At 44.4% G+C, this 20,700-nt stretch overlaps 1 protein-coding gene across 1 annotated transcript in view; it reads left to right on the top strand.

Annotated features, from left to right (window-relative positions):
• Positions 1-20,700, top strand: part of col7a1 (collagen, type VII, alpha 1) — a 443,464-nt gene that overhangs the window by 319,381 nt on the left and 103,383 nt on the right. The window contains exons 85-91 of the mRNA XM_059649672.1: positions 2,798-2,833; positions 8,845-8,880; positions 10,790-10,834; positions 13,303-13,335; positions 15,346-15,408; positions 17,759-17,794; positions 17,891-17,971. Coding sequence (XP_059505655.1) covers positions 2,798-2,833; positions 8,845-8,880; positions 10,790-10,834; positions 13,303-13,335; positions 15,346-15,408; positions 17,759-17,794; positions 17,891-17,971 — 330 coding nt within the window. The remainder of the gene's footprint in view (positions 1-2,797; positions 2,834-8,844; positions 8,881-10,789; positions 10,835-13,302; positions 13,336-15,345; positions 15,409-17,758; positions 17,795-17,890; positions 17,972-20,700) is intronic.

Here is a 20,700-nt window from a genome sequence, read left to right as displayed (position 1 = left end):
TAGAAGCTTAGACTTGAGCCGCTGTTTAAATTCAGAGCCAGTGAGGGCCCCTCATCATTTAGTGGGAGCATTGAAACAGATTGAATCGAAGTGGGAACGGTTCATCCACCGAACCTGCACATCCCTAGACATTTTCCCATGGCCAGTCCACCGAACCTGTACCCCTTTAGACTGTGGGAGGAAACCCGAGCACCCAGGGGAAACCCATGCAGACACAGGGAGAATGTGCAAACTCCACACAGACAGTCACCCGAGGGTGGAATATGAACCAGGGCCTGTGACCTAGTGACGTAGCAGTGCTAACCACTGAGCAACTGTGCTACCAAGATATCCAGAAGGAAAAAGTAATGAAACTGTTGAACTAGTCTGACTTGTTGTGTATATTTCAAAATGGAGGACCAGTATGCTTAGTTATGGGTGGCTGTTCTTTATTTTTTTTTGCCTTCGGGTGGGTGGCAGAGAGACCCCCGAGCAGCTAGGGAAGGTCTGGGTATTCTTGTGGGCCAAACCCCACAACAAAGTACTCTTAGAGAATGATTCCTGGGCATCCTTTTTTTCTCATTTACTCGAGGGACACGTGCATCACTGGCTGGGCCAGCATTTAATACCTGTCCCTAGCTGCCCTTGAGAAGGTGGGGTTGAGCTACCTTCTTGAACCGCTGCAGTCCACCTGCTGTGCGTTGACCCACAATGCCTTTAGGGAGGGAATTCCAGAATTTTGACTCAGCGACAGGGAAGAAGCAGTCATATATTTCCAAGTCAGAATGGCGAGTGACTTGGAGGGGAACTTGCAGGGTGTGGTGGTGTTCCCATGTATCTGCTGTCCCTTGTCCTTCTAGATGGAGGTGATTGTGGGTTTGGAAAGCAAGGAGCCTTGGTGAGGTTCTGCAGTGCATCTTGCACATGGTATGCACTGCTGCTAGAATAATATCATCAAGGTGCAACTTAGACTGTGGGACAGATGCCCTCTCTATGCCCAATTTCAGGTAAGTTTGGGTGCTGTCTTTCATGAAAGAATCAGTTAGCAACTTGTCCCAATCCTCAGTGCCCACACTGCTTCCGGCAGAGTGGGAACTGTGGTGAGCTGAATACTGTTTCATCGGTCATTTGTGAAGCTGTTATTACAACATCCGTTGCCAAATGAGAGAGACCGTGTTGCTTATTGTGTGCAATGCACCAGGAATAAATTATTATGTTAAAGAAATGCTATGTTAACGAAACATTGCAGAGAAATTAAAATATATAAATGCTGACAGTAAGAATCCACTCTTTAAACCTCCTGTTGGGGGACATTGTTGTTCAAATGAATCCAGTAATTGGCTGGAAATCTAATTTGCCTTTATGACGAAAAAACAACCTCCACTGATTTCCTCAGCCTTTTCCTAAAGTTGTTTGCAGTGTGTTGACCTCCCTTAGCATCTGGCATTGCTCATGGTTGGAGTGCACAATATTGTGCTGCCCAATCAATCTAACCGATAATAGTCAATACTTGTTTCTTTATCATGGTCGTACGTAAGGCATTTTAAACCATTCTAAAAGTCATGAGAGCGGCCCACCCCTTATCACACATGAATGAGAGAAATGACAACAATGTCCCTTTAAATCGGTTTTATGTCTCCCATTCTAACAGGGTCCACCAGAGATTTTATGTTCTGTGTTGTCCTTACTTATTTGATAATGCTGTCTCCTTTGTTATTTGTCTTACCCCAAAAGCCTTGTCTTTTTTGTTAATTCAGTTCATTCAATAATGTTACCACAATTGTGGTTTCTATTTGGCATTTCAGCAGCCACAAATATTGCTTATTTTACATAACATAGGATAATATGAGCTTAATTGCGAGTTATCTGTGATTAAATGTTATTCTGTTCAACAAACACTGGGATCTAGACATTGAGCACCAAGCCTTTAATGGTCCCAAATTAAAGAGTGCAGCATTTGTTCTGGAACTGCATTACAATACCTGTGAGAGATGAAAGGTGTTTACATCTGTCTGTAAATCATTACCTGTGCTTTTCACTCTCTTGTTTGCTCCTGTTTTCTCTCAATCTTCATTTCACTTCTCTTTCTATCTGCACATTTCTCTATTGTCTTCTGTCCTGCATGTTAATTTCTATCACTTCCTTTCTCATTTTCCTCTCTCTCTCTATCTCTCTCTCCCTCTTTCATGATCTGTACTTCTCTATCTCTATTCCTAACTCTCTGACCTGTTCTCTATCGCCCACTCTCTGTTTCCACCATTTCAGCACATCTCTTTCTCTCCTTCTGGTTTTGTCGCACTTTTGCCTCTCACTATATCCTTCTTTGTTGTTCATTTTGCCTCACCTTATCTCTTTCAGTTGTTCTACCCCTTTCTCTCTCTCTTTCTGATGATCTCTAAATTTACCTCCTTCCCTTGATCTTTAAACCTTCTTTTTTTCCCATTTTTTTGCTCTGTGCGATTATCTTAAATTTCTCACTCCTCCTTTCTATCATTTCACTCCTTTCATCACTGATTTATTTTGGTATTCTCTCAACCTGTTCCTAACTTGATCCCATACCGATAAGTAACTGCATTCATTAACTAAGGCTAATAGGTTTAAAATGTGTCTTTTAAAGGCCCTATAATGTGTTAAAATTGGAATGGACCTGTTAAATGAGTACAATAAAGATGAAACCCCACTTCCCATCAGTTTAAAAATTATGTACAATGTCTTTTTCTTCTGTTCATTGTAGCGTCTGAGTGAGTGCTGTCTTGAGTGACTGTATTCTGACCTTATTTGTTACGCTGTCTTGTGTCATTTATTTTCCTGAATTCAGGGTCGACCAGGGTACAGAGGGCTATCTGGCCTTCCCGTAAGTAAAACCAAATTCACCTCACAGCATCAAATAAGTTGGCCTGGTGCTGGAATGGGCTACACAACATACCCAGGACAATTAGTGTCTCTGCCTTTGTTAGGCCTCTGTGTCCAGTCTGTCGTGTACTAACTCCGTTAACTCTTTGTAAGACCGGAACCACTGGTTTGCAAAGCTGCTTCTGCTTCGGTAATACTGTCAATGCCAGCTAGAACCCCCGGCCTGTTCGGATACTCAGCTCCTGGAACACGAGTAGATGCATCAGCGTTCTGCAGTGCAGATTTCCTTTGATGTGAGAGGGGATTGTGCACGATTCACAATGCCCCCCATTTCTTGTTGGTGACTGGAAAATTGTAATGTAGATCAGACATTTGCTTTTTGTTTTCCTTGGACTAGGCATGGAAGATCTAATACAATTCTGAGGGGTTTTGAAAGAACAAACAGGGGGAAGTAGTTTCCTCTAGCAAATGTGTTGGCAGTCAGATGTCACAAACGTAAGGTAATTAACTAAAGAGCTGTAGAGAAAGATGAGGAGATTTTGGGGGAAGTGATAGCCTAGAGGTCTTATCGCTGGAGCAAATTAGGCAGATGCAGGCATCTGTACTGCAGACAAAAAGTGCTGGAGATCTGATGAAGAGTCACGTAGACTTGAAATGTTAGCTTGCTGTCTCTCCATGGATGCTGCCTGACCTGCTGTGATCTCCAGCATCTCTTGTTTTCAGTATTATCGTTGGACAGTTAATCCAGAGACCCAGATAACGTTCTGGGGACCCAGGTTCGAAACCCACCATGGCAGATAGTAGAATTTGAATTCAATGTAAAAATTTTGAAATTAAGGGCCTAACAACTGTCGATTGCTGGAAAAACTCATTTGGTTCACTAATGTCCTTTGGGGAAGGAAACAACCATCCTTACCTGCTCTGACCTACGTGCAACTGCAGACCCACAGCAATGTGGTTGACTCTTCTGGGCTGTTAGGGATGGGCAATAAATGCTGCCTAGCCAGCACTGCCGATGCCATAATCTGTGAATGAGTCCAAAAAAAACCAAATTATTCCACAGTTTATAGTCTCGATGACACTACATAGAATGAACTGTCCTCCTTGAATCTAGGCATAATGGGGTATATTGCTGGAAAAAGGAGACTTTTATCCCATAGCCCAGACTGCATTTTGAACTTAAGTATAAAAAGTGAAGGAATTTCCCTCACTGCATCCAGTCTTCATTGTTGGGTCTTTCAGCTAAATGGCAGGAACACTAGAGGCACAGCTCAGCGATGAAGAGAGGCTGAATGGGTTCAGGTCGTCATCTTCAGAACAGAGAAAGTTGAAGGAGGATTTTCTTTTGGTGTAGTTCACTCATGGGACATGGGCAAAACTGACTGGCCAGCATTGATTGCCTGTCTCTAGTTAGAGGTGTGTGAGATTATGAGACGCATGGTCAGGATAAATACAAAGTGGCTGTCCCCTTCAAGTTGAAAGAACTCAGCACAAGGGCCACTTTCAGAGGATGTTGGTGCCCTTTGGACCGTAGCCCAGCAAGGACTTAATATCTTTGGAAATGTGATTGAGTGAGATTTTAGGGTGTTAGAATTGAAACCATAAATGTGACCCTACAAGGAGTATCCCAGGAGCTGGTACCCAGTAGGTACTTAGTGTGGCATTGCGATGTGGTTCCAGTCCTGTCTGTGTCTGTCTTTGTCTAGTGAAAGAGTCACCACAGTCTGGTTTTCCGCATCACATTTTACCAGCTTCTTATTTTACAGCTCTTCAGAAGTCACGTATGTTGATCGCCAACAGTGAATCTGCTTTGCTCAGACAACTCTCTTTTTGTTTCCTTTCCTAACTCTGTTTGGCATGACTGAAATGTTTGCAGGGATTACCAGGCTTCCCTGGAGTACTGGGTCGTCCGGTAGGTGTGCCAGCATTGCTTTTCACTCCCGCTACTGTGCATGTGACATTAATGCTGCTTACTGCCTTCTCCCTCATGGGAGGAACACCATCGGCTTTCACAGTTGGCCATTTCCTAGACTATCCTTCGAAGGGGCAACTATGGAAGTGGAAAAGGTGGTCGGAGAGCCTCACCATGGCTGAGTGGGTAAACACGCTGCCTGGCTGCAGAACTCGTCCGTTGGGGGCCCAAGAAGAGCCCCCGGGTCTGAACTCCAGTTGGTGCTGAGTCAGGCCTGTGGTGACAGGATGTTGTAGGCAACTGGGAAAGGAGTTCTCATTCCTACCTATAACCTGACCAACATCCGCATGGGTTAAAGAACAAGATCAGTTGGTGGCTGTAATCTGTCCCTTTTAATGTAGAAACCTCGCCCCAGCACCAAGAATTACATGATTGGGCACACTGGTAAATAGTGGCGAGGTGCTGCCCACTGTTCAACAGGGAAGAGAGAGAAAATATTTAGAATACAGTTAAAGAGCCAGAAACCCATTGCTCTGTGTCTGTTAAATAGGAGGTAAGGAGGAAATCAGAGAATCCCTAAGGTGTAGAAAGAGGTCATTCAGCCCATCATGTATCCCACCCTATCCCATACCTCCAAATTTCCCATGGCTAGCCACCTTGCCTGTACATCCCTGGACACTACAGGACAATTTATCATGGCCTGTCTACCCAACCTGCACATCTTTGGATTGTAGGAGGAAATCAGAGCACCCAGAGGAAATCCCACACAGATAGAGATAGTCACCCGAGGCTGGAATCAGCCTGGTTCGCTGGCACTGTGAGGTAGCAGTGCTAACCATTGAACCAACAAGCCCATTTTACTCAGATCCCTTACTGATCACAGGGAACTCAGTCAGTGGACCCAGCTTGTGTTTGGAACTAAATCATGAGCCGTGCACTCTTCCTTGATCACAGCAGCTTTTTACTAAGTGACTGTGCAGCTTTGAGAGAGTTACTAACACACAGTCTAGCAGAAGGTTCCAGTTTGACGGGAATGTCGATGGGGCAATTGTAATTCACTAAAAGACATGTCGAGGTACAGTACTCTATTTATTTATTCCATGGAAAAGCGATGTAAAGGAGCTCACTAAAGGAGCAATAGCACAGTCAGTATCTCATACCTGTCCGAAAGAAACTGCTGTTGTTTCGTAGCCCCCAACTCTGTCAGGTAACCTCAATGTTTGCAGCTAGTAGGAACATATGAACAGGAGTAGGCTATTCAGTCCCTTGGGTCAGTTCTGCCATTCGTGACTAATCTATATAATGACGTCTGTCCTCCTGCTTTGGGACCCATAATGCTATTATCGAGCAACAATCCACCAATCTCAATTTTGACCTTTTCATTTTTGCAAGTTCCTGTGGTCAAAATGGAACATTCTTAGCTCAAAGCTGCAACCAACCCCGCCATTGGTAATCTGGTGGTTGGTAGGTCTTGTGATGCAGTGGGTAATGTCCCTAACTCTGGGCCTGTCGCTCAGGGTTCAGGTCCCACGTCAAGACTCGATGGTGACGGAAGGTGCTTCCCTGAAGCAGCCAGGTGGGTTGGTTGTCAATCTGTAAACCCTCTTGATGTGGCTAAGATAAGATTACGGCGGTTTATTGACATGTCAGTTGCCACACAACAATCTCTCCACATTTAAAATAAAAATCCTAGCGCAGGGTTTTTGTCACGAGCAGCTTCCCCCCTCGTGCTAAAGAACTTCCACATTCACTCAGTGACACCAGGGATATGTTCCAACTATCAATGTGCCCCAGTCCACCAAGGCTTTGCATAACCTCTGACAGCATGGGCCACAAGACATGTCTGGCCTCATCCCAGTAAGAAATCAGCCTTTAATACTCGCTGCAGAAGAAGTAGTAAGGACTGTTGCTGACAAACCATTCAGGCTTCATCAATTGGCCAGTGCTTTGAGTATAGGAGTTCGGAGGTCATGTTGCAGCTGTACAGGACATTGGTTAAGGCTGCTTTTGGAATACTGCATGCAATTCTGGCCTTCCTGCTATAGGAAAGATGTTGTGAAACTTGAAAGGATACAGCAAAGATTTACAAGGATGTTGCCAGGGTTGGAGGGTGTGAACTATAGGAGAGGCTGAATAGGAGCATCAGAGGCTGAAGGGTGACCTTGTAGAGGTTTATAAAATCAGGAGGGGTGCGGATAGAGTAAATAGACAAGGTCTTTTTCCCAGTGTAGGGGTGCCCAAAACTAGAGAGCATGGGTTTAAGGTGAGAGAAAAAAGATTTAAAAGGGAGCTAAGAGGCAACTTATTCAAACAGAGGGTGGTGTGTGTATGAAATGAGCTGCCAGAGAAAGAGGTGGAGGCTGGTACAATTACAACATTTAAAAGGCACCCGGATGGGTACGTGAATAGGAAGGGTTTAGAGGGATATGGGCCAAATACTTGCAAATGGGACTAGATTTATTTAGGAATCTAGTCCCATTTGCCAGCATTTGGTCGGCATGGATGAGTTAGACCGAAGGGTCTGTTCCTGTGCTGTACATGTCTATGATAATTTGTTCTTAAGGATCTTCGAATTTTATGGGCCGATGTCTGCGTGATACATATTTGAAGAAGTGATCTCTATCCAATGTTCTCAGTCCTTATGAACCTATAATGCCACGACGATTCTTACCCTTGAAGAAATGAAAATCCTTTTTGTGTTGAGTGGATAGATTCAGTGTAGCCAACACAGAGTAATTGTAATCAGTTGGAAATATTTCTGGATTTTTCCATATACAGGCCCCATAGTCTGGGTGTGCACACAGTCACTGAAAAGAGAGATATGTTACTAAAGCTTTTCATCTTGCATTCATCAGAACAAATGTGAGAATGCCAAATTTCAAACAGTTGCAATTTATACACAAACAAACAGTGAGTGCAGAACGTAAATCTTCAGCAATGTGTCACTATTGAACACAGCTTCACTGCAGAGCACAACGACTGTGCTTTCTCTGGCGCTTTAAGGTTTCATTTCCCCATTGTGGCCGGGAACTTACAAAGTTAGGGCAATAAATTAGAGCAAGGTCTCATGTTCCCCGCAGCAATTCAATACTCAGGCTCATTCAGAAGAATAGTTGATTAGGCAACCTGTACTTTACTAGGTGGCCACTCCTGATATCTCATGGTATTTGGCACCTGTACCAGTCTGTGGATTGAGGTGGTTCACTGCTACTCTTCCACCTTTGACTTTGCTTTCCCTTGAGCTTTTGGAAATGTTAGTGGTAAAGGATACACTGTGTGGAGTATCCATAGAGCAGGCATATCCTCGGATAACTGGGAGGTTTATTATAGATAGCAATATGTCCAACTACATTTGGCCAGGCAGAATTATTAGCATCTAAGGGTGCTGGTACAGATACATCTGCTCCCTCCAAAAGATAGAGTAGAGCTCCCTGTCTCCCTGAGCCTGTTATTCTCAACTGTTTCAGAAAAAAAGAGGTGATCTCATTGAAACTTTCAAAATATCTACAAGGATGGACAGGGTATGATGTTTTCCCTGTTAAGGGAGTCTAGAACTGGGTAAACTTTAAAAACAGCAGGAGCGTCACTTAGGTCTGAGATGAGGAGAAACGATTTTATTCAGAGTTTTGTGACTTCTGTACCGGAGGCGGGTTATGGTCGTTGAGTATGTTTAAGGTAGAGATGGATAGATTTCTGATTATCAGTGACATTCACGATTGTGCGTTTGGGAGAGTTGAGTGTTTGATCAGCCATAGGTCTTATTGAATGGCATGGCAGGCTGGGTGGGCTGAATGGCCACCTGGTCTTACGTTCCTGTAAGAAGGATTGGTAGAGCCAATGAATATTAACCCTTCAGAATCATGTGCAGGACAGTGTAGTTCAACAAAACAAAGGAAGGAGATGATAAAACTGGTAATGGTCCCTTCTGGGGTGGGGGGAGTGAAATGGAGGCAGTGAGTGAGGGACAGAAAAGAAGTAAGTCCATTGTAAGGCCGTACCCATTGGAGAGAGTTACTGGAAAAGAATGAGTGCATATTAATTTTACTGATTGAGCTAAAACTTGTACTGGGCAAGTTGACTAACTTGTGTTTGTTAATTAGGGTAACGCAGGAGACCCTGGCCCACAAGGCCCCCAGGTAAGTGCAGATTCTAAACAATCCAACTCCGGGTGGCTATTATCTCCAGTAACTAAATCTCAAATTAACCTGGGGCAGTTTATTTGGTTTTCCAAACTTTTACTTCCATTGTGGTTTTGACATGTGGCAAAGTTGTATTGTTTAGTCTGTCCCACATTACACTCAGAAGGAGGTGAGCCATAGTCTGTCATTGTTTTTTTCCCCGAATGAGGCAGAACGTCACTAGAGTCAATAAAACCAGGCAGCCACTAAGGCTGACGAGAATGTTTCTGACGCTGATATTGAACGGGAAATTACTTTTAACTGTTTGATCGATTAAAAACTGAACAGAACTTAGGCTTTCTTTTTCTAAGCATTCCTTCATGCATGCATGGGAGTGTAGCCATCAATGAGGCACAGAACTCGCCAATTCGCAACAAATTTTGAAAAAGTTCTGTATAATTTTTATAGCTGACAGTTTTGCAATTGAAACATTACACATTGTCTTTGCACTGTACCCTGTGCAGTTTCTGATTTAGTACAAATGATTATATTATCCAATCCCGTTCAAATCTGTACACGCAATTATAATATCCAATCAAATTATTACACGTTCACATCTACTGCCTGTCAGTACTTTCTAATATTCAAACTTTTTATTACCCTATCATGTGTAGAGAATGACATGAGGAATAGATCAATCTGAATGTCAAGCCAACCCCACAACGTGCTCGAAGTGTTACAATATAAACATTTTATCCGAACTGCAAACTTTGGATCTACATTAACTCCAGCGAAGGACAAGAACCCCAGAGCAAAATTCAAGCTCACAAAGAGAAAATAGCTTCTCGGGACAATTCTTTCTTAACCTTCAGCTTCATGGAGGGTCTACAAGGCCACAAGTGATGGGCATGGGGAGGGGAAAATGGTTGTGAAAGCGAGAGAGAAAATTGGGGGTTCACACAAATTTAAAATTGGAGAAATGCTGTTTTAAACCCCACTCTCTTGATACCTTAGCCCTGTTAGTTATTAGCAACTGAACTGTGCTCACAGCACCCAGTGTTGCTGTGGTGTGATCGATAGAATATAACAGACTCCTGTTGTTAGCCTGTGTTCAACTTCTAGCACAGCGGGAAATCCCAGGACTGCTGCCAAAAGGTCTGGGAGTCCACTCACCTTCTCTGCTCATCATTTGCCAAAACTGGCCCATTTTCTTTACTGGAGTCCTGACCCCAAAGTGTCGTAACACTCGGGGAATTGTTTTTTAATTTCATTCATTGAATAAGGGCGTCACTGGCTAGGCGGTATTTATTGCCTATCCCTAATTGTCAACTGCATTGCTGTGGGTCTGGTAAAGTTGGCACATTTCCTTCTCTAAAGGACATTAGTGAACCCGGTGGGTTTTTCCAACAATCGACAATGGATTCACAGTCATTGTTAAACTCTTAATTCCAGACATTTTTTTATTTCAAAGCCAGATCTCCAGAACATTAGCTGGATTAACAGGCCAACATAATACCCTCCAGGCCATTGTCAGCACATTGTTAATGTTATTCATGATCCAACCCAAGGTTAATGTTCAGGATGTTGGTTTGAAACCTATCATGGCAGATGGTGAAAGGAGCGTTCAACAAAGATCTGTAATAAGAAATTAACCTCATGGAGACTCCCAGTTTAAACAAAAATACCTGCTTGCTCACTAATGCCCCCTAAGTGAAGAAAATCTGCCATCCTTACCTGGTCTGGCCTACATGTGACTCCACATTAATGTGGTTGTCTTTGAACTGCCCGCTGTCAATAAGGAATGGAGCACTCACATCTCACAAAAGAAACTGAAAAATGCTAGCACACTGGTTGACTTGAAATGATCTTCATGAAGCACGGGTGCTGCTATTTATATCGTACTAACCCTCTTTCTCTTCTTTTAAAGGGACCACCAGGGCCGCAAGGACCCCCTGGCCCACCTGGAGTAAAGGTCAGTCTGGCTTTCAGATTATTCTTATGTTTTGTTCAAGCGCTGGGGGGAAGAGGGGGATGCGAGTGTATTTGCTGTCAGCTAACACAGTGCACTCAACACCGAGAAAGCACAACTTTTCATCTATCGTGATGCAGCTAGTCTTGAACGTGGCTGTCCTGGGTGAGAGATAAGACATCACCACTGTCTGCGACAGGCTTCAGAATCTGATCTGATGGTATGGTGATTGTAGATGAGGGAGGCCATTCATAGGATTGTACCAGATAGGAGGGGACCATTCAGCCCACTCTGGCTGATGCCAGCTCTATGAAAGAGCTCTCCATTTGGTCCAGGTTGGCCTGCTCTTTCCTCACTGTCCTTGCAGACTTTCCCCTTCAGAAGCATTGATTCCACTGTTTGTTCAGAAGTCTCTATTGAATTTGGTGCTGACACCATTCCAGGCAACTCTCACTGGAGCGCAACTCACTGCCAATAAAATTCTCCTCATGTCCTCCGTGTGGACATCCCTCGAACCTGTGTCGCCCTCTCCACATTCCTCCGAAGTAGAGACAGGGTCAGGGCCTGGGGGAGGAACCCTACCGGGTGATAGTCAGATTTCCGGAGCACAAAGTCATCCTGTACCTCCCAGGTGAGGATGGAAAATGTTGAAGCATCTCAACAGGGACACTCCTCCTGTAACACTGCAGGCAACATTATCAACATGATAAACATCTCGTGGCAGCTTCATCAAAGTACCAACACCGCGGCTGGTGTAGATTTGACCAATGGGAAAGCTGTGTCTGAAGGGAAGGCAAGATAAATGATAAGATCCCTGGGAGTGTTGCTGAGGAAAGAGACAAAGAACATAGAAAATTACAGCACAGGAACAGGCCCTTCAGCCCTCCAAATCTGCACTGCCATGTTGCCTGTCACAACTAAAAACCCTTACCCTTCCAGAATCCTATCCCTCTATTCCCATCCTATTCATGTCTTTGCCAAGACACCCTTTAACAGCCACTATCATATCTACCTTGCAGTTCACAGTTCCCTGAAGCTAGTGGTGCAGGTGTACAGTTTGTGAAGAAGGTGCTTGCTACCCTTCCCTTTATTGGTCAGTGCATTGAGTACAGGAGCTGGGGCTGTACAAGACATTTGAATACTGCATTCAGTTCTACTCTCCCTGCTACAGGAAAGATGTTTCGCAACTTGAAAGGGCTCAGAAAATATTTACAAGGACGTTGCTGAGATTGGAGCGTTATAGAGAGAGGTGGAGTAGGCTGGGTCTATTTTCCCCGGAACATCGGAGGCTGAGGGGTGACCTTATAGAAGTTTATAAAATCATAAGGGACATGGATAGGGTAAACACACGAGGTCTTTTTCCGAGGGTGCAGGAGTCCAAAACTAGAGGGCACAGGTTTAAGGTGAGTGGGGAAAGTTTTAAATAGGACTGAAGGGGCAGCTTTTGCATGCAGAGGGCGGTGCAGGTAATAGAATGAGCTGCCAGAGGAAGTGGTGGAGGCTGGTACAATTACCACATGTAAAAGGCATCTGGATGGGTACATGAATAGGAAGGGTTTAGAGGGATATGGACCAAATGCTGGCAAATGGGACTGGATTAATTTAGGATATCTGGTCGGCATGGATGAGTTGGGCCGAAGAGTCTGTTTCTGTGCTGTGTATCTCTATAAGCCTAACAGTTTTCCCAGACTGCAAGGAAACCTGAAACATGGGATCAGCTATGATCAGGGACAGGTCAAATTTATAACCGTGTGGTGTGGGCAGTTTTAAGACTACCTGGAGTTAGCAGGCCTTGTGATGTGTTGGGTAATGGCCTTACCTGTACTCCAGAAGCTCTCAGTTCCAATCCCAATGAAGGACTTAGAGGCTATGAGCTTTATTTTCAATCCCAATGAATAGAAGGAATTTTTCCTATATATTTTAACCCCTTGTTGTCCTGTCCCAGGATTGGATGATGGGGACAGGGCTGAAAGTTTACTCTGTATTTTAATCCCTTGTCCCTATCCCAAGAGCGTTTGAGGGGGCAATGTCGGGGAACTTTAATTTCAGTTGAAATGAGTAGAGAAAACTTTATTCAGTATTTCTACCCCTTGTTGCCCCTATCCCAGGAGTGTTTGATGGGGACACATGTGACGGAGCATTATTTGTATTTTTCAGAGGATCTTTATTTTGTTTCAAAAGAGAACCAAAGAGATTGATCATCAGCCAGCAAATGCTTCTTGGAAGCAGTAAGAGCAGAAAAGTTCCCTGGTCAGTCAGCTCAATGTAGTATGTGTAGCAAAATGTTTGCCTTGCTTTGAGGGACTGCTAGAGGGAGAGGGAAGGGAGGTAAGGTTGTCTCAGTGTATTCTGAGTATTGTATTAGAAAGTGGCCAATCAGCTGCTAGGCCCAAATTGACCGTGAACATCAGTTCGGCCTTGATCGTAAATCAAACCAATGACTAAGGCCTCATGTTTTTTTTTCATGGCAGGGAAACCAAGGTGATCAAGGCCTGAGCATTCAAGTAAGTATCTACACAAGCACAAAACATCAATACATCAGGATTTTCTTACTGGTACAATGTTCAAAGATTTGACTACAAAATATTCTTGTAAGACTGTCCCTCCTATTCTAAGCACAGTGAAGGGGTTTGCTCTCCTATCCTGCTTTTCAGCCAAGGCTGTATTTATAGATTTCCATGGTCAAACAATCCCGCTGGCTGTTGGTCACAGCGGGAGAGTCACTCACACAGGATAAACAGGCTGGCGAACTGAACGTACTAGATACAGGGAAAGGAAGTGATGAAAGTTGAAGAAGGATCTCTGTGAAACATGTCCTTTCAATTCATTCATGGGATGTCGGTGTCGCTGACTAGACCAGCAATCATTGCCATCCAGCAGTTAATGTTGCTGTGGGTCTGGAGTCACATGTCAGCCTGACCAGTTAACGATGGCAGTTTCCTTCCCTAAAGGACATTAATGCTTTCCCCTAGACAATTGACAACAGTTTCATGCTCCTTATTAGACTTTTAATTCCACGTCTTTTTTCAATGAATCCAAATTTCACCATCTGCCTTGGTCAGATTCGAAACCAGAACATTCCCTGGGTTCTTTGTCTTATATTAGCAGGGTTAAAACTTCGGGAATCCGTAAGTTGATAACACCAGAAGTTGACTTAATTAATCGTATATATTCGTGCTCAAAGCATTTTCATCAACAGGTTCAAAAGCTGCTTATGCTGTGCACATAACTCTCCCAACCATTCTTTACCCAACCCCACCAAAACCCTATAACCTTAATACGTCTACCCCTCACATCGCCCATGTATTTATTCAGCTCTGGAGATCATCACTTAGTGACATCGCATTCTCGAGATGGAAGCCAAGTGACCTAGCTCCTTCCTGTCTCCACTGGTGGGGAGTATAGCTATTGGCTGGTTTCTGGACAGTTTGGAATTGAAGCTTGAGCAGCAGAGTGGCCACGACAGTTCACTATAAAACAGCAGTTTCTTGATCACAGCACAGAGACGGGATATATCCTTTCTGGAGTTGAAGTCCCACCTTTTATTTCAAAAGCATACTTTATTCATAAAAAGTAGGTAATCATTGTGGCAGTTTGGTCCTGCATAGTCTTAGCATACTGAGAACAGACCAACATTGGAATTTGACCCCCCTGTTAGTTCTAAAAAGCCCAAGGCACTTTTTACTCATGCAAGATACTATTTACTTATATTTGAGGCACCAGGAGAGTTTGATAACTAAACGAACGCCCATTTTACTTTTGTTGAAAGACCTTAGACGGTGGTAATTTTTACCCCATTGTAGCTTGGTAGTAGGTGCTCCAAGCTGAGTCCCTCAGCACGTAGCCCAGGACCTTGGAATGTGCCAGTCTGCAACACTCGGTCAGCATTAGCCCCTTGCTGGGGAAGGCCAACAAGTTTCGGGCAGACCAAGGAGCATCTTTCACTGAGTTGATGGTCCTCCAGGCGCAGTTGACGTTTGTCTCGGTGTGTGTCCCAGGGAACAGATGGTAGGGCACAGAATCACGAAGATGCTCTGGATGAACCGCGACAAAAACCACTGCATCTTTCTCCAGACTTGCTTTGCAAAGGCACATTCCAGCAGGAGATGTGTGACAGCCTCTACACGCTCCCCCCCCTCCCCCCCCCCCCCCGGCCACAACAGGTGCTTTGGGGTAGTGTGTGATGGTGCAGAGAGTCCCCAAGCAAGTGTGAAGCATCTTCAAGTCCCACCTGTTCCAGAAGTGCCTCTGAACAGGTTGATTATATATCGACAGAAACAACCCAGAGCCAATACAAAGTCAGTAATCCTTCTGGTCAGGTTTACCGATGGCTAAAATTAGTTACTAATTCTTGGCATTATCCTCTGTGAACAAAATGTGAGGAGTGGAGATTTTATGCAAGAGGCCACTGTTTCATTAACGAGAAGTGTCTACTGTCCACCCCCAAGGGTGGCACGTTATAGTGCTAATCTGTTTGAATGCTGTTCGTTGATGATGCTCATCTTTCTGTCTAGGGCCCAGCTGGTCCACCTGGTAACATGGGACTTCCAGGAAATCCAGGCACTCCTGGGGCTGCGGTATGTATCAGATTATTTTCGTGGTTCTAATTCTTTGCAGCTGAGGCCTAGTTATGGTTGAACACTGTGTATTTAAACACAGTCCTGCAGCAATCATGTAAGCGTTAAATGCGATGCGTACCATCGTGGAATGTGGTCATTCAGCCTAACAGGTCGGTGGTAGAGCTTATGCTAAATATGAACCTCCTACGGTCATGTGATCATAGACTCTCTACAGCGTGGAAACAGACCATTCAGCCCAACAAATCCACACCAAGCTTCCGAAGAGCATCCCACCCAGTCCCTGTAACCATGAAATTCTCCTAACCTATGGACTGTGGGCCCATGCTCAGGGACAAGACCCAAACTAAAAAAGATTCTGAATCTAGAGCTTCTGTAAGCATCAGCTTTGTGCGCAGAGGGTTTTTGTTTGTAATTGTTCACTCATGGGATGTGGGCATCACTTGGTTGGGCTAGTGTTTATTGCCCATCCTAGTTGCCCTTAGCTACAACTGAGAGACTTGCTAGACTATTTTATTATCCCTATTTGCCAGAGGGAAGTTAAGAGTCAGCCACATTGCTAAGAGTCTGGTGTCCCATGTAGGCCAGACCAGCAGTTTCCTTCCTTAATGGAAGTCAACAAGTTGTATTTTTATGACAATGCCTTCATGATTAGATTAGATTCCCTACAGTGTGGAAACAGGCCCTTCGGCCCAACAAGTCCACACTGCCCCTTGGAGCATCCCACCCAGACCCATTCCCCCTATAACCCACACACCCCTGAACACTACAGGCAATTTAGCATGGCTGATCCACCTAGCCTGCACATCTTTGGACTGTGGGAGGAAACCGGAGCGACCAGAGGAAACCCACGCAGACTCGGGGAGAATGTGCAAACTCCACACAGACAGTTACCCGAGGCTGGAATTGAACCCGGGTCCCTGGCGCTGTGAGGCTGCATTGCTAACCAGTGAGCCACCGTGCCGCCCCTAAAGACCTCATCAGTCTATACATTCCAGATTTTTAAAGAGAAACTGAATTAAAATTCTACCATGAGGGGGATTGAACTCAGGTCCTTAGAATCTTTGGAGTACTAAAAAAAAAATCAGCAATAATATAACCAATCCATCTTTCTTTTAATGAATCAGTCATGGATGTTAGAATTGCTGGCGTCCCATGAATGGCTTAAAAAGGGACTTGTGTCCTTCCATTGTTGGTCAGGACCTAAGCTCAGCTCAACTAGAGATACAACTGGAACAAAAACAGAAGTTGCTGGAAAAGCTCAGCAGGCCTGACAACACCTGCGGAGAAACAATTAGAGTTAGCGTTTCGGGTCCGGTGTTCCGAGGAAGGGTCACTGGACGCGAAGTGTTAACTGTTATTTCTCTCCACAGATGCTGCCAGACCTGCTGAGCTTTTCCAGCAACTTCCGTTTTTGTTCCTGGTTTATAGCATAGAGAATATGACAGTTCTGATCCAGGGGAAGGCGATTACAGAGGGAGATATATAGAGGGAAGGCCATGTAGAGGGGTTTGAACTTGAGGATGTGGATATTGAACTGGAGCCAGCTGGCGTCAGTGCTGGCTATGTAGCAACATAGAAATCCCATGTAGCTCGACAGTGGCTCAGTGGTCGGTGCTACTGCTTCACAGGGGCAGGGATGCGGGTTCGATTCCAACCTCGGGTGACCGTCTGTTTGGAGTTTACATATTCTCTGTGCCTGCGTTGGTTTCCTCTGGGTGCTCCGGTCTGCTCCCACAGCCCAAAGATGTGCAGGTTAGCTGGATTACCTGTAGTGTCTGGGTGGGATGCTCTTTGGATGGTCAGAGTGACTCAGTGGGCCGAATGGCCTGCTTCCACACTGTGGGGATTTAATGATTTACCGTACAAACAAAAGTTTAAAGGGGCATCATGATTAAACGCGATCCCCTTGTGATCACAATATATGCGGAGAATACTGTGGTCGCTGAAAGGGGAAATCAGAATGTAGGTTTTCTGGTAAGCACAAGTATGTGTCAATAGTTAGATGATGTGAATATATTGTGATATGATACCTATCTGAAATGCTGACTATGTGAACACTTTGGACAGAAATATCAGTAAGTCAACATGTAACCTTTTGATTGGGAATTATTACCTGTGAAAACATTTGTTTGGAGGCTTGTTATCTGTTACAAAAAAAGTCAAAAGCATTGTTCTTATAATGAAGATTTGAGCTGTACACCATTTTTAGTTGTGTCCATCTCTTATGCACGTATGATAAACATTTTAACAAAGAAACTTAAGTCTCGTCTGGTCTAAGAAGAAATAAGGGGGTTAAACTCACCCTTTCAGAAAGTGTCACTGCTCACTATCTGTTGTTACTTTACAGGGGCCTCAGGGACCCCCTGGCTTACCAGGACAAGTGGTAGGTTTTAAGCATTTCCATCTTCCAAGTGCTTGTTGACCACTTGATTGAATGTTGCCTCAAAACAGAGTAACAGTGAGATCAATTAACTTCCAGGGAGAACCTGGGAAACCAGGGGTGCCGGGGAGAGATGGAACTCCAGGACAAGATGGAGATAAAGGATTTCCTGGCGAAAGGGTAATTAATCGATTATTACATATCGCCTTCCACTAACTTACTGTCGAAACAGAAGGAACTTGGTTGGTTGGTCTGATCACAACCAATGTAATGACGTGTTGGGTGAGCATAGAAAACAGGAGCTGGAGCTGGAGCAGGCTATTCAGCCCCTCTAGATTGTGCTGCCATTCAATTCAGTGATCCCTAATCTGTAGCTTAACTCTGTCTCCCCATTATGTTTCCACACCCCACCTATTGCCAAGTGAAACTCTTATCCCCTTCACTTTTGAGACTCAACTTTTGATACACAAATGCATATCTGATTTCCACTGCCTTTCGTGTGCTTATCTCTGTGCAGTCTGTTTCTCAGATAAAGACTTGCCCTCATATCTGGAACTCTTTCCAGCAGTAGAAATAAATTGTTCTTTTTATCTACCTTCCCAAGCCCTTCAATCATTTTGAACATTCCAGTGAGATTTCCCCATAATCTCTTACACCCACGGAACATAATACGAGCCACAAGTGAATTTTGCAAAGCCAAATGGAGGGGGAGATGTTGGTGTAATGTTGATATCTTGGAATTATAATCCATAAGTGGTCAGTGCATTGAGTATAGGAGTTGGGAGATCATGTTGCAGCTGTACAGGCCATTGGTCAGGCCTCTGTTGGGATACTCCATGCAGTTCTGGTCTCCCTGCTATAGGAAGGATGTTGTGAAACTTGAAAGGGCTCAGTAAAGAATTACAACGATGTTTCCGGGGTTGGAGGGTTTGTGCTATAGGGAGAGGCTGAAAAGAACAGCGCACGTAGAACAATACAGTACAGGCCCTTCGGCCGACGATGCTGTGCCAACCTATTATCCTACTAAGATCAATCTACCCTGCAGACCCTACTTTTACTGTCCTCCATGTGCCTATCCAAGAGTCGCTTAAAAGTCTCTAATGTATCTGACTCCACTACCACTGCCGGCAGCACATTCCGCACGCCCACCACACTCTGAGTAAAGAACATACCTCTGACATCTCCCCTATACCTTCTTCCATCACCTTAAAATTATGCCCCCTCATGATAGCCACTTGCACCCTAAAAAGAAGTCTCTGGCAATCCACCTATCTATGACTCTCATCATCTTGTACACCTCTATCAAGCCACCTCTCATGCTTCTTCGCTCCAATAAAAAAGCCCTTGCTCCCTCAACCCTTCCTCATAACACCTGCCCTCCAGTCTGGGCAGCATCCTGGTAAATCTCCTCTGCACCCTCTCTAAAGCTTCCACGTCCTTTCTATAATGAGGTGACCAGAACTGAACACAAGATTCCCAGTGTGGTCTAACTAGAGTTTTATAGAGCTGCAGCATAACCTCGCAGCTCTTAAACTCAATTCCCCTGCTCATGAAAGCCAACACACCATACACCTTCTTTGTAACCCAATCAGCTTGCGTAGCAACTTTGAAGGATCTATGGATGTGGACCCCAAGATCCCTCCAAACTGCCGAGAAACCTGCCACTAACCTTGTATTCTGCATTCAAATTCGACCTTCCAAAACGAGTCACTTCACACTTTTCTGGCTTGAATTCCATCTGCCACTTCTTTGTCCATCTTTGCATCCTGTCAATGCCCCGTTGCAACCTACAACAGCTCTCCACGCTGTCTACAACTCCACTAACCTTGGTGTCATCAGCAAACTTACTAACACACCCTTCGAAATTCCTCATCCATGTCACTTATAATGATCACAAAGAGCAGAGATTCCAGAACAGATCCCTTTGGAACACCACTGGTCATTGAGCTCCAGGCTGAATACTTTCCATCTACTACCATCCTCTGTCTTCTATTGGACTGCCAGTTTTGTATCCAGACAGCCAAATTTCCCTGAATCCCATGCCTCCTTACTTTCTGAATGAGCCTACCACGTGGAAACTTAGCAAATGCCTTGCTAAAATTCATATACATCACATCCACTGCTCTACCTTCATCGATGTGTTTTGTCACATCCTCAAAGAATTCAATAAGGCTTGTGAGGCATGACCTGCCTTTCACAAAGCCATGCTGACTATTTCTAATCAAACTGTGCTTTTCCAAACAATCATAAATACTGTCTGTCAGAATCAAATAGGCTGGGGCTATTTTCCCTGGAGCGTCAGAGCGCTGAGGGGTGACCTTTAGAAGTTTATAAAATTATGAAGGGCGTGGATGGGGAAAAAAGACATGGTCTTTTCCCTGGGGTGGGGGAGTGCAGAGCTAGACAGCGCAAGTTTATGGTGAGAGGGGAAAGATTTAAAAGGGACCTGAGGGACAACTTTTTCACACAGAGGGTGGTACGTGTGTGACAGGAGCTACTAGAGGAAGTGGTGGAGGCTGGTACAATTACAACATTTAAAAGGTATCTGGATGGATATTTGAATACGAAGGGTATAGAGGGATGTGGGCCAACTGCTGGAAAATGGTACTAGATCCGATTGGAATATCTGGTTGGCGTGGATGAGTTGGGCTGAAGGCTGTGTCACTCTTTGACTAGTGCTTTAGGAGCTATGGGTTCAAATCCTGCCACAGCAGCTGATGAAATTTCAATTCAATTAATAAATCTGAAATGAAAACCTCATGTCAGTAATGGTGACCATTAAACTATCATTAATTTCATGGAAGCACATCTGATAATGACTGACAGTTAACTGTCAAAGAATATTTAAATTTAAACCAACCAGGTTGACTCTTGTGGTCAAAGCACTGCTCTGAGAACTGACCTATCAA

This window comes from Stegostoma tigrinum, chromosome 11, assembly GCF_030684315.1.
Source record: "Stegostoma tigrinum isolate sSteTig4 chromosome 11, sSteTig4.hap1, whole genome shotgun sequence".
NCBI classification, from domain to species: domain Eukaryota; kingdom Metazoa; phylum Chordata; class Chondrichthyes; order Orectolobiformes; family Stegostomatidae; genus Stegostoma; species Stegostoma tigrinum.
This window is presented reverse-complemented; position numbering and strand designations above follow the sequence as displayed.